The 17,806-nt window shown below is 46.4% G+C and overlaps 2 protein-coding genes across 2 annotated transcripts; one reads left to right on the top strand and one right to left on the bottom strand.

The window, feature by feature from the left end:
* Window positions 1-9,530: 9,530 nt before the first annotated feature.
* LOC135905043 (transcription factor Adf-1-like) lies at window positions 9,531-11,005 on the top strand. The gene is made up of 3 exons (XM_065436046.2): window positions 9,531-9,727; window positions 10,068-10,239; window positions 10,526-11,005. Exons 1-3 carry the CDS (start codon window positions 9,571-9,573, stop codon window positions 10,914-10,916), a joined length of 720 nt encoding a protein of 239 aa, XP_065292118.1. The 5' UTR covers window positions 9,531-9,570; the 3' UTR covers window positions 10,917-11,005.
* A 2,102-nt stretch (window positions 11,006-13,107) lies between these two features.
* On the bottom strand, window positions 13,108-14,247 carry LOC135905007 (uncharacterized). The gene is made up of 2 exons (XM_065436007.1): window positions 13,961-14,247; window positions 13,108-13,486 (listed from the first exon to the last, which is right to left on the bottom strand). Exons 1-2 carry the CDS (start codon window positions 14,245-14,247, stop codon window positions 13,108-13,110), a joined length of 666 nt encoding a protein of 221 aa, XP_065292079.1.
* Between the last annotated feature and the right edge of the window lie 3,559 nt (window positions 14,248-17,806).

Raw genomic sequence — 17,806 nt, 5'->3', positions numbered from 1 at the left:
AAAGACTCAACTCGGCTCCTGCACTTTATAGTCGCCTCAGTGTCTGCGTCAGAAAAAAAAATTATTACAAGTTAGTAATCCGGGAATTAACGCAGCGTTATTTCTGTTCTCCAGCTTCGGCTGACGCGCGTACTATTCAATGCGTGATTTTTCCAACGATGTGAATACGCTCTAACGAAAACAGGTTGCAACCTTGGCCAAATATTGAGTGCATTTTATTCAAAGTATTATTACAGTACGGTATGCGCCAGCAGTGCGAGAGTGGAAAAAGACGAGGTTCGGGGCCCTCACTGCTGCGTTTATTTGCAGGTCTCCTGCACCGTCATATGTGGTGGAGGTGTGGGGCACGCTCACTACGACATTGCGCCGGATCTCCGTAGTGGCAGCCACATTGGTTCCGTCACGATGTCTTCAAAGGGCGCCGCCCCGTCCACATCCACCGAGGCTTCATCACATCTAGTGCTATCGCTCCCTCCTGGCTCAATGACTTTCACCGGCACAAATGGTGCGGGCGTGGAAGACTGGCTCACCTAGTATGAACGCGCCAGCGACCATAACAGATGGGACGCGACGCTCTGCTTGTCAACGTAATGTTCTACCTCCAAGGCATGGCTCGCATGTGGTATGACAAACACGAAGAAGACTGGACTAGCTGGGAAGTCTGCAAGCAAAGGATGCGTGACGTATATGAAAAACCTGCCGGACGTCAGCTGTCAGCCAGACAAGAGCTTGCGACACGGGTTCAGTCGTCCAGGGTGATAGATTTCCTATATACAGGAATACAGGACGTGCTGGCTCTTTGTAAAAAAGCAGACATGTCGGAACCGGCCAAAGCCGGCCATGTGCTAATGGGAATTGCAGACGACGCATTCAGTTCTCTTTTGTGCAAGGATTGTTCGACAGCTGATGCCGTCCTTGCGGCGTGCCGAAGCTTCGAACAAGTTAAAAGCGGATGCACTGCTCAGCGATTCGACCACCTGTGTCAGCACCTGTACGTGCTATCATACAAATTGAGGTCGACAAAATGCTTCAGAAGAAAATTATAGAACATTCCTCCAGTTCTTGAGCCCCCACAGTCGTAATGGTGAAGAAAAAGGATAACATTTGGAGATTTGTGTGGACTATCGCCATCTCTACAAGGTCAAAAAGAAGGACGTGTAGCCTCTAGGTTTCCATGGATCGACGATGCGTTAGACTGTTTGCACGGCGCCAGTTACTTCTCCTTCATTAACCTCAACTCTGGGTACTGGTAAATTGCTGTTGAACACGATCGCGAGAAAACAGCCTTCGTTACACCCGATGGCCTTTACCAATTTAAAGTCATGCCGTTTGGATTCTGCAATCCTGCTGCCACCTTCCAACACATGATGGACTCTCTTCTTCGAGGTCTTAAGTGGCCCGTATGCCTCTGGTACGTTAGTGATGTTTTTATTTATTCGCCCAACTGCTTAAGCTATCTCCGTCGCCTCTCCGCCGTTTTTGCCGTTTTCCGAAAAAGCCGGTCTACAGCGCAACTCTGCTAAATGTCATTTCGGGCGCCGTCAAATCAAAGTCCTTGACTATACCTCGTTGACACCGCCGGCCTAGAGCCTGATCCCGACAAGGTTCGTGCTGAAAAAGAATTCCCGAACGATGTCCGTAGCTTTATATGACTATGTTCCCTCTTTCGGCACTGCATCTAGAACTTCGTGGACATCGCCCGCTCCTTGACTGGCCTTTTCAAGAAGCGCGCTTCTTTTTCGCGGGGACCCGATCAGGCCGCCGCCTTTTCCGAACTTATTACTAGGCTCACGAATGCGCCCATTTTGGCTAATTTTGACAGGGCCGCCGAAACAGAAGTTCGTACAGATGCGAGTGGTCATGGCATCGGCGCTATTCTTGCCCAACGACGGAATGGGTTGTCTCGCGCTATTTCCTACGCTAGTCGACTCCTTTCTCGTTCTGAGCAGAATTAATCCATAACCGAACGTGAATGCCTCGCTCTCGTGTGGGCCATCGCGAAGTTTCGCCCCTACCTTTACGGGCGACACTTCTCTGTTGTTACGGATAACCATGCCCTCTGTTGGCTAACTTCGCTGAAAGACCCTACGGAACGCCTCGGCCTCAGGACATTAAGGCTACAGGAGTACTCCTTTTCTGTGACATATAAACAAGGGACACTGCGCCACGACGCCGACTGCCTTTTTCGACACCCGGCTTGCCCACTTGATCTTATCGACGACGACAATGATGCCTGCGTTCTATCCATTACGGACTTTCTCAACATCGCCATCGAGCAGTGTCGTGACCCCTCCCTACGATTTGTCATCGATCGCCTCACCACACAACCCTCCGACCCCCACTCCGGCTCTTCGTTTTAAAAGACAATGTGTTGTAAAGGCGCAAGTATGATCCCAACGGCGCCTAGCTTCTTCTTGTCGCTCCGGAACACCTACGATCGGGCGTGCTCGCACAGCTTCACGATGGCTCCACCACTGGCCACTAGGCGTCGCTCGCACTTAAGACCACGTCCGTCGGCGTTTCTTCTGGCCTGCCCTTCACCGTTCCGTTCGACAATACGTTGCAAACTGCGAGAGCTGTCAACGCCGCAAGAGACCCTCCTCGCGTACAGCAGACGTACTCCAGCCGATCTACATTACTGGCGAGCCGTTTTTCTGTGCTGGCTTGGACATATATACTTGGACCTTTCCCAGTGTCAGCACTTGGAAACCGATGCATTGCGGCCGCCACGGATTGCGCGACTTGCTACGCTGTCACGCCTGCTGTCCTCACGAGCTGCGCCACTGATGTTGCCGACTTTCTCCTGTGCTCCTTGTCAGCTCCTAATGGATCGCGGCAGTTGCTTCCTCGCCAAAGTCGTTGACGATCTTCTACAATCCTGTGCCACCCATCATCACTTCACGACAGCTTGCGATCCCCAAACAAATGGACTGGCTGAGCGCCTTAACCGCACGCTTACCGACATGCTCGAAATGTATGTGTGAGAAGATCGTCGGGACTGGGACTGTGCATTGCCCTTTGTCACGTTCGCTTATAACTCTTCGCGCCATGGCATTGCGGATAAGTCACCTTTCTATCTTTTGTATGGCCTCAACGCGCTCCTGCCATTTGATTCCTTGCTTCCAACAGATTCATCGGCTACTTGCTTCTACGCCCTGAATGCCATTGTCCGCGCCGAGATTGCCCGCCGCCTTGCCCGTGACCGTCTTGTAGCATCTCGGACTTCAAAAAACGCTTTATGAACACCACTACCGAGATGCCCACTTCGATCCTGGCTCGATCCTGGCTCGTCCTCCTCTGGCGGCCTTCTCGTCGCGTGGGCCTGTGCGAAGAGCTGCTGCCCCGTTACGTTGGACCCTATCACGTGGTACGCCAAGTGACACTTGACATACGAGGCCTGCCCTGTCGTCGCCCTCAATGCGTCAGCGGCCCCGGCTACAGAACTTGTACAGATATCGAGTCTCAAGCCCTACCACTCGGGCTAGCGCCATATACTTTAGCCAGTACCGGGACGGCGCTTTTGCTGCCGGGGATTTATGTTATAGTATGGTATGTGCCAGCAGCGTGAGAACAAAAGCCAAGGTAGACTATTTTCCGTTACTGTGGTTCGGAGCCCTCGCTGCTGCGGTTACTTTAACACCAGTGCAAGCCTCCTACACCGTCGCAATATTTTGTCCCTGAGAGCAGGCAGTAAGTATTTTGTAATTGAGACAATAAAACCGCGGAGTTCGTAATTGTCGGTAGTGGGCAGAATGAGTAGCCTAAGCGCTAAACAGACGAGGACAAAGAAGGGGATGCACACAAGCGAATAAAATGTTTGGTAAATAAAGTCCAGCGACTAAGTAAAGTAGAAAAAATTAAAATTATGGGGTTTTGCGTGCCAAAACCACTTTCTGATTATGAGGCACGCCGTATTGGAGGACTCCAGAAAGTTCCACCACCTGGGGATCTTTAACGTGCAGCTAAGTAAACGGGTGTTTTCGCATTTCGCCCCCATGGAAATGCGGCCGCCGTGGCCGGGATTCGATCCCGCGACCTTGTGCTCGGCAGCCTAACACCATAGCCACTGAGCAACCACGGCGGGTAAAGCAGAAAAAGGAAGGAGAATAATAGCGGAGCTATAGAGCATCACCTAAGTGAGGCATGGTCTGCTGTACAGTATGCTTAGTGAGAGCGCGTTCTATCAATGACATTTTAACGTCCATTAACACTGCAGTGTGCGTTGCCAGAATAATCTGTATAGCTGCACTGACGGCATGAAGAAGAGAACAAAAAAAAGAATCTTGGAAGCAGAGGCGAATAAATAGCATAAAAATTGCACAAGTTCACATAAAGGTGCGCCGAGTTATGTACTGAGCTAATTCACAATGTATTGTCTTTCAACGAGACTCACTTAAGTCAGAATCGTTGACTGTTGAGCCAGTGGGTGCATCATGCTGTGTCGTTGAGCGGAATAAGGGCGAAAAAAAAAGCTATCAGGGCACGACAGGCGCTCCCTCGCACTGAAGTTTAATTAATAGTTCCCGAACAAGCGATGGGGGCACGCATGCGCAGTCAGAAGGCAGATACAAGGCTCACACAGATTCGCATGCAGAAGTTCCAGAAAATACCCAACACCTACTAAGATAACATTTCTTTATCTGTCAGCAGTACTGACGGACACTAGCGCACGTGGCTGAGTGTGCGCATATATCTGGCCAGCCTCAATCATTTACCTCACCAGAGTGTTACTAGACTCGCTGACAATCGCTGCATTGTCAAAGATCCGTGTGCAACCGCAATCTTTATTCTGCGGAGGCATAGGTGCATACCACCCACTACAGCCTTCAAAGATGGTCAGTGCTCTCTAAGTCGGTGGTTTACACATCGACCAGTTTGGCCTTTGTAAACCTCAACGCAACTTAGCGCTATATTGTAAACGATCTCAGTGACGCAAGTGTCCTTGGGTGTCTCTTCCCACATGCATGCATATTTCGCGTTTTTTTGCTTGCTCTGGTTACGTGCTAGGGAGCATAACATAGAGGGTTTGCAAGAGGCTTTGAAAACAACGTCCACCCCACGCTTACGTCCGATTTTTTTCGGATTGTGCGAAATTGCGTGCAGATGCGGCATCGCCACAAGCTTTTTCGGTTTCCCATTTTCCAGTGGCCAGACAGCTCGTCGACATTCCGAACGAGATGTCTGGCCGAGATAACTGCTCCAGCGAAGCTTCCACTGACATTTGTTTTTGTCTCGAGCTATGTTTTTTTTATTTATTTGTACATGCCTATGGCCCCGAGCTTGCCTATACGCCAACGTTCTGTGTAATGGACTTCATATAGAGCCGGCATGATGCACTGTTTTTAAGACAAAGCTTTAGCTCGAGCCAGCTCCATTCCTACCTATTCATCATCATCATCATCAGCCTAGTTACGCCCACTGCAGGGCAAAGGCCTCTCCCATACTTCTCCAACAACCCCGGTCATGTACTAATTGTGGCCATGTAGTCCCTGCAAACGTCTTAATGTCATCCGCCCACCTAACTTTCTGCCGCCCCCTGCTACGCTTCCCTTCCCTTGGAATCCAGTCCGTAACCCTTAGTGACCATCGGTTATCTTCCATCCTCATTACACGTCGGGCCCATGCCCATTTCTTTTTATTGATTTCAACTAAGATGCCGTTTACCCGCGTTTGTTGCCTCACCCAATCTGCTCTTTTCTTATCCCTTAACGTTACACCCATCATTCATCTTTCCATAGCTCGTTGCGCCGTCCTCAATTTCAGCAGAACCCTTTTCGTAAGCCTCCAGGTTTCTGCCCCATATGTGAGTACTGGTAACACACAGCTGTTATACAGTTTCCTTTTGAGGGATAGTGGCAACCTGCTGTTCATGATTTGAGAATGCCTGCCAAACGCACCCCAGCCGATTCTTATTCTTCTGGTTATTTCAGTCTCATGATCCGGATCCGTGGTCACTACCTGCCCTAAGTAGATGTATTCCCTTACCACTTCCAGTGCTCAGCTACCTATCGTAAACTGCTGTTCCCTTCTGAGACGGTTTAACATTACTTTAGTTTTCTGCAAATTAATTTTCAGACCCACCTTTCTGCTTTGCCTCTCCAGGTCAGTGAGCATGCATTGCAATTGGTCTCCTGAGTTACTAAGCAAGGCAACATCTTCAGCGAATCGCAAGTTGCTAAGGTATTCTCCATCAACTTTTATCCCCAATTCTTCCCACTGCAGGCCTCTGAATACCTCCTGTAAACATGCTGTGAATAGCATTGGAGAGATCGTATCTCCCTGTCTGACACCTTTCTTTATGGGGATTTTGTTGCTTTCTTTGTGGAGGACTACGGTGGCTGTGGAGCCGCTATAGATATCTTCCAGTATTTTTACATATGGCTCATCTACACCCTGATTCCGCAATGCCTCCATGACTGCTGAGGTTTCGACTGAATCAGACGCTTTCTCGTAATCAATGAAAGCTATATATAAGGGTTGGTTATATTCTGCACATTTCTCTATCGCTTGATTTATAGTGTGATTATGGTCTATTGTTGAGTAGCCTTTACGGAATCCTGCCTGGTCCTTTGGTTGACAGAAGTCTGAGGTGTTCCTGATTCTATTTGTGATGACCTTAGTAAATATTTTGTAAGCAACGGACAGTAAGCTGATCGATCTATAATTTTTCAAGTCTTTGGCGTCCCCTTTCTTATGGATTAGGATTATGTTAGCGTTCTTCCAAGATTCCGGTACGCTCGAGGTTATGAGGCATTGCGTATAAAGGGTGGCCAGGTTCTCTAGAACAATCTGACCGTCATCCTTCAACAAATCTGCTGTTACCTGATCCTCCCCAGCTGCCTTCCCCCTTTGCATAGCTCCTAAGGCTTTCTTTACTCCTTCTGGCGTTACCTGTGGGATTTCAAATTCCTCTAGGCTATTCTCTCTTCCACTATCGTCGTGGGTGCCACTGGTACTGTATAAATCTCTATAGAACTCCTCAGCCACTTGAACTATCTCATCCATATTAGTAACGATATTGCCGGCTTTGTCTCTGAACGCACATATCTGATTCTTGCCTATTTCTAGTTTCTTCTTCACTGTTATAGGCTTCCTCCGTTCCTGAGAGCCTGTTCAATTCTATCCATATTATAGTTCCTGATGTCCGCTGTCTTACGCTTGTTGATTAACTTAGGAAGTTCTGCCAGTTCTATTCTAGCTGTAGGGTTAGAGGCTTTCATACATTGGCGTTTCTTGATCAGATCTTTCGTCTCCTGCGATAGCTTATAGGTTTCCTGTCTAACGGCGTTACCACCGACTTCTATTGCGCACTCCTTAATGATGACCATGAGATTGTCGTTCATTGCTTCAACACTAAGGTCCTCTTCCTGAGTTAAAGCCGAATACCTGTTCTGTAGCTTGATCCGAAATTACTCTAGTTTCCCTCTTACCACTCACTCATTGATTGGCTTCTTGTGTACCAGTTTCTTCCGTTCCCTCCTCAAGTCTAGGCTAATTCGAGTTCTTACCATCCTATGGTCACTGCAGCGTACCTTTCCGAGTACGTCTACATCTTGTATGATGCCAGGGTTCGCGCAGAGTATGAAGTCGATTTCATTTCTAATCTCACCATTCGGGCTCCTCCACGTCCACTTTCGGCTAACCCGCTTGCGGAAAAAGGTATTCATTATCCGCATAATATTCTGTTCTGCAAACTTTACTAATAACTCTCCTCTGCTATTCCTAGAGCCTATGCGATATTCCCTCACTGACTTGTCTGCAGCCTGCTTCTTGTCTACCCTGGCATTGAAGTCGCCCATCAGTATAATGTATATTGTTTTTACTTTACCCATCACCGATTCCACGTCTTCGGAAAAGCTTTCGACTTCCTGGTCATCATGACTGCATGTAGGGGCATAGACTTGTACCATCTTCAATTTGTACCTCTTATTAAGTTTCACAAGACCTGCCACCCTCTCGTTAATGCTATTGAATTCCTGTATGTTACGAGCTATTTCCTTATTAATCAGGAATCCGACTCCTAGTTCTCGTTTCTCCGCTAATTCCCGGTAACACAGTACATGCCCGCTTTTTAGCACTGTATATGCTTCTTTCGTCCTCCTAACCTCACTGAGCCCTATTATATCCCATTTACTACCCTCTAATTCCTCCAATGACAGAGCTAGACTCGCCTCCCTAGATAGCGTTCTAACGTTAAACGTTGCCCGGTTCAGATTCCAATGGCGGCCTATCCGGAGCCAGGTATTCTTAGCACCCTCTGCAGCGTCACAGATCTGACCGCCGCCGTGGCCAGTTGCATCGCGGCTACTGGGGACTGAGGGCCGGGGTTCGATTGTTGTATTCATATAGGAGGTGATGGCCAAGTACTGCGCCAGGGTGGCCAATCCTGCTCTGGTGAGAGAGTGCGTTACCGGTTCTGGTCACCGGGATCAGGCCGCACTCCAGGCCTGTTTGTGCAATTTTCTCAACACACGGTTTTTTTTTGTATTTTCCAGTGGAGAATTGCGCGGCACCGGGATTTGAATCACGGTCCTCTTGCACGGAACACGGATACTCTAACGTCCCCGCAGGAGTTAAATTAAAAATTAAATTATGGGGTTTTACGTGACAAAACCACTTTCTGATTATGAGGCACGCCGTAGTGGAGGACTCTGAAAATTTCGACCACCTGGGGTTCTTTAACGTCCACCTAATAAGTACACGGGTGTTTTCGCATTTCGCTCCCATCGAAATGCGGCCGCCGTGGCCGGGATTCGCTCCCGCGACCTTGTGCTCAGCAGCCTAACACCATATCCCCTGAGCAACCACGGCGGGTCGCGCAGGAGTTGTACGCCTCATTTAACCTACAGTGGTGCCCTATTTGATCAGTCAAGGTGGACCAATCTGAGCTCGGTTATACCGCACGGATGGCAGTCGGCTAGACAACCTGGTATTTAGGACCTGCACATGTGTGGCCATACACAATTGAGGATACATATAATTTTTTTTAAAGAGGGTTTCCGTACAGTGATAAAATGAAGGAAAAGACATTAAAAAGAAAGAAAGAAAAGAAAAGAAAAAAAGGAACATAACATGTGATTTGAACTCGTGACCCTTGAATGTTGCCCGGAAAGATAGCTCAGTCGGTTGGTTCGTCAAGCCACAGGCCACTGTCAAGCGCCAAAGCTCCCGCTCCGAGCCCCACACCTACGTGGAAAGGGACTGATGATGTCCGCGAAAATCGATTTCTTGGCCGCGATATTCAAATACATCTAAGGATTAAATGTGCTCGTTAAAGGCTAAACCCCATTGGCGCGATTTTGTGCGCGACAGCGACGAGCGACGGGTTCGCGCGACGGATCGGGCCGTCGCTTGAACAGATCGCTCGGTCTTGTCGCGCGATCGCTCGGTTTTGCAAATCTAGAATCCGTCGCTCGTCGCCCGGAAGTGCTATGAGCGACTAGCCAATAGTAGACAGCCGGAACAGGATGTACATTAGTGACGTACTACCGGTTTGCTTTCGCGCGCTTTTCGGACGAGCTGAGGAGACGGCCTCCCTGGGTCGAGCGTACTGCAGCATCTACGTTGAGTATGGCGAATGCGGAGAACAAAAACGAATTCAGTGAGCGTCTCATAGACGCTGTTGAGCGAGAGCGCTGCCTGTGGGACCTCCAGAAGAAAGAATACAAGTCCCGTGGAGTATGCGAGGCAGCGTGGCGACGTGTAGCAGCGGAACTCGGATCGACCGGTGAGTTGTGCTTTGTCGCTATTTACATTGTGTGCTTGGTTTCAAATTTGACTTACTTCTGCTGCATTCTATGCTGCTGATCCAGCCCTTTCATAAAACGCGGGCGAAGCGCTGCTTGATCACCACTTTTAACCAAGCGCGAAAAATAATAGCGCGGGAAAAGGCACCACTGCAAAATTGCGGCCCTGTAATTGCTAAAAAGCAGTGCGATCTATAGTATATATCTCGCATTGAAATTGCATGAGACAAGATCAGGCATGCATGTATAGAGCGAATGCTGCCTTCATCATCGCATGTGCGCGAACTACAATGGGTGCTATGTGCTCATTTTTATACGCAGTTGCCGACGTGAAAGCCCGGTGGAAAAATTTGCGCGACACTTTCCGCCGTGTGTTGAAAGGGCGCAACGAGGCAAAGAGCGGCGCGGCCGCAGACGACAGCCTCGACGAGGATAAGCAGTGGACGTTTTTCGTCCGGCTTCTTTTTCTAAAAGACGGCATGATAGGAAGACCGTAAGTTCATAACAGAAAGTTGCAGTACAAATGGTGGTACTTTTTCTGTGGCCTCATGCCAGCATTACAACGAATGTTGTGCCTGACAGCAAACATACGTGCATGTATAAACGAGCTAATTATGAACAAAAAGGTTCATAGAAATAAAAGAAATGCACAGACAAGCATATTTACAGTGACCTTATGTGTGGAATGTTTAATAAGTCACACATGACAATTGAGCTTTTTCTGATGAAAGCAGTGCTTAGTAGACCTAACTTAAAACATGCAACATTGTTTTCTCCAGGACATCAGGAAACCTCACGGCTCCACCAGCAGATGAATGGCAAAGTGCCAGTGCAAATGGCCACGTTGAGTCGGCTCAAGAAATTTTTGCGGCGATATACCAGGACGAGGGTAATAACGAGGTCAGTGCATGTGACCGAACAGAGGCATCGAGCCTTGTTGACGTGTGTGTCGAAGTGCCGGAGCCGCAGCCACCAAAAAAGAAGAGGAAGAAAGATAAGTACGATGAGCAAATTGAGAACATCACCAAAATTCTGGCAAAGGAGTATGATGAAATTGATCACTTTGCCGCATTTCTGGGAGAAAAAATGAAGCGTGTACCTCTGAGGCTGCGTGACGAAATGCAGATGGAGATGCTGCGAGATGTTAATAAGTACATTAATAGCGCTTGAAATTTAATTTAGTTTTTTTTTCATTGCATACTTCAGTGTTTAGGCAAGGAAAGTGTCCTTTTTAGCACACAATTTTCAGTTTTTTTCAGTTTTCTCAGCCTCGGATTCTTTAACATGTACCTAAATCCAAGTGCACGAAGTTTTTCTGTTCTACCCCCCTTATAACATGCGGCCAGTGCAAACGGTAATCGAAACCGCAACAGCATGCTTAGCAACACAACTCCACGACCACTAAGTCACTACAGCAAGTTGCGATATATATATCTATACATTTTTCATTCAACTGTTGTTACCTGGGAAGAGTTGATAAGTTATTTTCAAGCGTTACTATTTATTGAACTAGTCCCCCAATCAGTGGAGAAAATCCATACTGAAAAGGTTTCTTGTCATGTTTTACTGCTGTGACCAAACTTGTTTCATAACACTGGATTCTTCTGGTGGTATTCAATGTTGTGGAATTACCTGTCATCCAAATTTTGTATTTTTGCGTGCCTTCCCAGTATTTTCATACAGGCAAACTGCATCTGTCAGTTTGGTAATGCTGTGATAATGTGAACTAGGCCTTATTAAGTACACCGTAATGGTTTGCTGTATATATGCACTGTTGTGCAGTATTACGGTCATTGATCTCTCACTTTGGTAATGCTGTGATAATGTGAACTAGGGCTTATTAAGTACACTGTAATGGTGTGCTTTATATATACACTTTCGTGCAATAGCAAGGCCATTACTGTGTTGTTTCTGTGCCTCGCCTGTTTCTTCATACACGTGAACTGCATCTCCCAATTTGGTAATGCTGTGATAATGTGAACTAGGGCTTATTAAGTACACCGTAATGGTTTGTTGTATATATGCACTGTTGTGCAGTATTACGGTCATTGATCTCTCACTTTGGTAATGCTGTGATAATGTGAACTAGGGCTTATTAAGTACACTGTAATGGTGTGCTTTACATATACACTTTCGTGCAATAGCAAGGCCATTACTGTGTTGTTTCTTTGCCTCGCCTGTTTCTTCATACACGTGAACTGCATCTCCCAATTTGGTAATGCTGTGATAATGTGAACTAGGGCTTATTAAGTACACCGTAATGGTTTGCTGTATATATGCACTGTTGTGCAGTATTACGGTCATTGATCTCTCACTTTGGTAATGCTGTGATAATGTGAACTAGGGCTTATTAAGTACACTGTAATGGTGTGCTTTATCTATACACTTTCGTGCAATAGCAAGGCCATTACTGTGTTGTTTCTTTGCCTCGCCTGTTTCTTCATACACGTGAACTGCATCTCCCAATTAGGTAATGCTGTGATAATGTGAACTAGGGCTTATTAAGTACACCGTAATGGTTTGCTGTATATATGCACTGTTGTGCAGTATTAAGGCCATTCCTGTGGTATTATTTGGAAAATTTTTCTAGTTCACCCTTCCTAACTAGTTTTTGGTCCAACTCACCGATAAAGGAGTGTTTAAACAAGGCACTAAAGATACCATGTTGACCACCCGCGTGGCAGGTTTTGGGGGCATATTGTTTGATTTAAATCTTAGTTCCTTGTGCCAGTGTTTGTCCTGCTGGCTCCTTGTACTTGTGCTGCCATATTTTTTGTGTTACTGGAACCATCACACTTTCACAATGCACCAACTTGACCAGCAGACCACCCCACTTACTTTTTAGGTTACCACTGCATTGATTACTTTTGTTTCCTTCATGCAGTTTCCTAGCACAGGACCTTGTGAACACCATTGTCTTTGTCATTTACGACTATAGTGCTTCCTGTTTACCATGTTGTAATGCGTTCGGGCCAATAAACGAAATGAAATTTCAGATACTTGTCACTGTTGCGATGATGCGAGACACCTAAATAACAAAGTAAAAAATTTAGTTCCACCTTCATAATGCCTGTCTTCCTTGAATGATTTTTTAACACAACTACACTGAATTGCACTCGTTCACCTAACCGATATCACTGCATTCCAGAAATAAGCAATACGAAATGAAATACACAGAAGGGCCACAGAACAGAATATCGTAAATCCAGCGGCTCGCCGCCAAAGCATTAAGTAGGTAGCCCTGAAGAGGGCTGTTGGGTTCTTCATGGAGTCCAGCAGCACGTGTTCTTGGCCTTGAGGTCTACTTGAGGTCTACTTGTTCAGGTCAGCAGCACTTGTTCTTGGCCAGGTCTACACCATCCTACAAGCTAGTCACCCCTGGCAGGTCCCACTGCCAAGACACCTGCCCTTCGTTCTTGAAGTACTCGATGAACTGCTTGCGCACCGAATTAGCAGCATTTGTGCAGTTGCGGGCCTTTGCTCCCTGCAAACCGAACACAGCAGCAGTTGCCGCCTCTTGTCGCCAAGTGCCGTCACGGACACACCCGAACATGTCCTGGCAATCTCCATATCCAGGTGGGCAGTAGGTCGCTGAAGCGCTGGACGTAACGGATAAGAAGTTATGAAGCACGCAGGTAGCCTTCACAACACTCTCCACATTTTCCGGCTGCAGGTTCATCTGCCTCTCGTAGATCCGCCAGCGGGAAACGAGAATCCCGAAGGCGTTCTCTACACATCGTCTGAAAAAGACAAACATATTCTGACTTAAAAATGCACATGATTCTTGAAAAATTACAGTTGTAAATGTGCAATAGAAGCCTGCACACAAAAAAAAAACAAAAAATAAACAGCACTAAATGGCGATGACATGTTGTGCACTGTGGTGCACAAAGACACCAAACACCAATATTGTATAGGCAATGTTACAATTTATAAATGTTCAAAAAAACATTCACATAGTTAAACAGAGGTATCATTGCAGGATCACGGTTTTACTAAGATCTTGATGAGGGCTAGTTGGTTCATACTTAGAACTGAGGTGAAACAGCACAAAAAAGACGAGGACACAAGGAAACAAATACCACAGACACGCGCTGTCTGGTATTTGTTTCCTTGTGTCCTCGTCTTTTTTGTGCTGTTTCGCCTCAGTTCTAAGTACGGTTTTAACGATTACAGTTTAACAGTTACGATTTTAAACCTGATATGGTACAGACCTGGCACGACTGAGGCGGTAGTTGAAGATGATCTCCTCAGCTTTAGTCCGGGTGCCCGGTAGTGGCCGCATGAAGTCGGGGCGCAGCTGGAAGGCTTCATCGCCAACAAACACATGAGGGCAAACTCTCTCGGAGCCTGGTAGCTTAGCTGCCCGAGGCAGATTGAGCTTGCCCTCGTGCAGTCGTTTGCCAATGGGGGAATCTTTGAAAATTCGACCATCACTAAACCTCCCAGGTGCGCCCACATCAATAAGGCGAAACAGGTACTGGCTGTCTGCCACAGCCATGAGGACAATGGAGTGGGTGCCCTAGAAGCATTGGAAATAAGAATAACAACAAAGAATTTTTGTAATTGGATTCTTTCATTACACTTTGCTTCATTGCAGTGTTGCAAGGCACACATGAAAAATGGTTACCGTATTACTATACTACAAGCTGTCCCTAGAGTATCTACATGATTTTTCCATCTTCTCGTCCTCCTCTGCTACTCGCATATACCATCCCCTCTATGCTACAACTAGTCAAACGGCACCCACAAGACACCCTCCTTTGTCATCATTGCATTCCTGAAAAAAAAAACTCTCCCTTACTTCCCCACAATCATAAATAAAGCTGTAAATGTTACATTCTCATATCAGATAAATTACTTGCTGCAGTCCTCTGCTTGCAGGTTGCAAAAAGAGAAGGATGGAATTGTATTCCCCCTTTTAACAAAGCGTACGAACAGGCTCTTCTCAAAGTCATTTAAAAGCAGTAGGCTGTGTCTTATGCACAAGGTTATTATGCACAAAGCTGACCCTTCAGCAGCAAATATTCTGCATGCAATACTGCAATGTTCTGTTCCATACCTTATAGTTGAAGTACAGGCTCCCAGCCTTTCTTGGACATCTAATCCTCACGTGCTTGCCGTCCACAGCACCCAGGCAATTCGGGAATTGCCAGCGAGTGCTAAATCCTGAGGCGATGTCCCTCCGTTCTCCCTCTGTTGGAGGCTGCATAACACAAATTTGAACTTTGATGCACACCAATCATCGGCAGACTTTACTGCTGCATTATTCACCTATGTACCCTCATGCTCTGTCTATACGCATGTGTTATTTAAGTTATGCCGCTACTTCAGCTACTGCAAATCTCACTGTCACACACAGTACACTTTACTGCTGCTGGTTTCACTTAATTTAATCTGATGTCTTTGTATATGCATGTAAACGAGAAGAAAGGGTGTTAACTGACGGGCCCAATTTTTATTAGTCATACCATAAGAAGCCAACAAACACTGACACCGGCGGATGTGGAACATCCTTTCTGCCACAGGCGTCACGAGAATGTGATCTTTTCGGGTGTGATATTGACCGATTGCATTCACACAGAAAAAAAACACGTTCTCGTGACGCCTGCGGCACAAAGGATGTTCCACACCCACCGCCAAGGTTTGTGAGTGGTGCCGCTTGCTACCACGCCCAAGGTTCTACTAAGAAAGTAAATGCCCAAGAAAGTGTATGGGGAAATGGCGCCGCTGTAGCTCAATTGGCAGAGCATCGCATGCAAAATGTGAAGGTTGTGGGATCGTCCCCCACCTGCGGCAAGCTGTTTCTTCATCCACTTTCATTTCCATTAATCTATGGTTTCTTTATTTCGTTTATTAAAAGACAACTAATTTCCCCTATGTTGTCCTTGGTGTCAGTGTTTGTTGGCTTCTTATATGCATGTAGCATTTTAAGCCATGATCCATTTTCTAAGGCCATGTATGTGTTGTACCATCTCAGACATTCATGCTAAATAATACTGAACAAACAACAATGATTGAAATCCACTCAAAATACTGAGAAAGGCGACTTATACTGAGCCATTGCTCAATAAGTGTGAACGTAAGACCATGCTTATTGGTAGGACTCCACTTTGTACTATGTTATGAAAATATTTTAGGCGCACCTTCATGTACACAGGGGACAGCACCTCCCATAGCACATTGCACGTCAGGTGGATCGCCTTGCGTGCAGTCTCCAGCCCCACTCTGAAGGCCATTGCTGCATCTCGCACGAGCATACCGGACGACAGGTATCTGAAAGCACACAAGATCATATAGCACGATCGACGCAGTAAAGTTTTGTGCTGGTGAACGGCGAATTTCTTCCGAATCTAAGAAGTACTGAAGCGACAAAGTGATCCTACCGCAGCGTCAGTGCGAGGCGCTCGCCAGATGAAATCGGTTCTCGGCAGACCCATTCCTTCGTCAGCCGGTCCCGCACCATGTCGTGGAGCGCGTCGAATGTCTCCGGCGACATCCTGTAGAACTTCAAGAACAGCGAGTCGTCGCCGTTCTTCATGAGCTTCATCTGTAAAAAGGCAATGAAAGCGCATGAAGTTGTACTGCGTTAACGCATTAAGTCCTTTGTCTCTTACCGCTGTGAAGAACTCGCTTTCGTCCGCTCGCTTGGTCCAGACCGGTCGAACCCAGTGCTTGCGGGACAGCGCCTGCTTCCTCTTCATATCAAAAGTAGCTGTAAAGCAGCTAGTTTTCTACGCTGCTCCATCACACGCGCAGAAAACTTTACAGCGGGGACAGAAAGAAATGCACCCAGGCTCGAACAGCAAAATGACACCGGCGGTTCAGTTGGCGCGGGCGGGAAGAGGAAGCGGACAGCGTTGGCCGCGCCGCGCGTCGCAAACGGATCGAGCTAACTACCGAATTTTGATATGTAAACAAAACAAAACCTACTGCAAGACCTTCACAAATACTTTATGTTGCTATGTACAGCCAAACAAAGCAATTTAAATTATTGTAGCAAGTGCCACACCAAGTTTCGCGCTAACTCGACCCTCTAATACCGGCAACACTGGAAAGCCGTCGCGCGAAGCGGTCGCTCGCTTGGAGCTTGACTTCTGGGCGACGAGCGAACGCGATAGCCATCTCGATCGCGTCGCTCGTCGCTGTCGCGCGAGAAATCGCGCCAATGGGGTTTATACTTAAAAGACAACCACTGGATTGATTTGAAAGAATTTTGTTTCACTTAGGAGCCAAGGCTAAATTTTAGTGACTACAAAAAGCAGATTCTTTATTTAATACATAATATTTTACAAGAATTTCCGAAAATTCAAAGTTTGAAATAATAGAAGCACATACTTTACGTAATTGTAACTGCGCATGCAAAACAGATATCGCATTTATGTTTACTGTATCCGTTTGAGCTTCTGAAGCGGTCAAATTCGATGTATGGATTCACAAGATTTATGAATTTGTTACAACATTTGCAAACGTTTTGTAGAAGTTATGTTAAATTAGTCGTATATGTAAGGACACTGTATAGCACATTATCTTTTTCTGCTTTAGATGTATTATGAGGTGCGGTTCACAGAATTTCGATATCATGGTTCATTTCTGAGGTACAGATTTGCAAACCTAAAGTATCGTTTTTGAAATTTCTCAGTTTCTATAATCGTTTCCAAAAACATATTTGACAGCCTGAATGGAAAAGTTCTCTCTCCCCAATCACTCGAGTTTAACTTCTTTTTTTCAAGTTGAACAAAGCTCATCAGTTTTGGTAAAGTGGTAGCTGAGAAAAATTATTGCTGATTTCCCATTTATTTACATAAGAGTGCCCAAGCTGAAGCTTCCCCTTAAGTTTTAATTAGAGCAAGCTATTCTTTTCTGGGATACCTATGTAAGTTGCTTGGGATGGAGGAAGATGACAGAAAGGGTGAATTCAGGGTTGTTAATCATAAAAGCATCTGGTTGACTAAATATTACTAAATGCTTACTCCTGTAGTAATATAGCGGTTGGAGAAAACAAGTTAGAAGAAGCTACAGCCATTTTCACGGTAAAATTTCAAAGCGCTACTCTACAA

Source organism: Dermacentor albipictus, chromosome 6, assembly GCF_038994185.2.
Source record: "Dermacentor albipictus isolate Rhodes 1998 colony chromosome 6, USDA_Dalb.pri_finalv2, whole genome shotgun sequence".
Taxonomy (NCBI): Eukaryota; Metazoa; Arthropoda; class Arachnida; order Ixodida; family Ixodidae; genus Dermacentor; species Dermacentor albipictus.
This window is presented reverse-complemented; position numbering and strand designations above follow the sequence as displayed.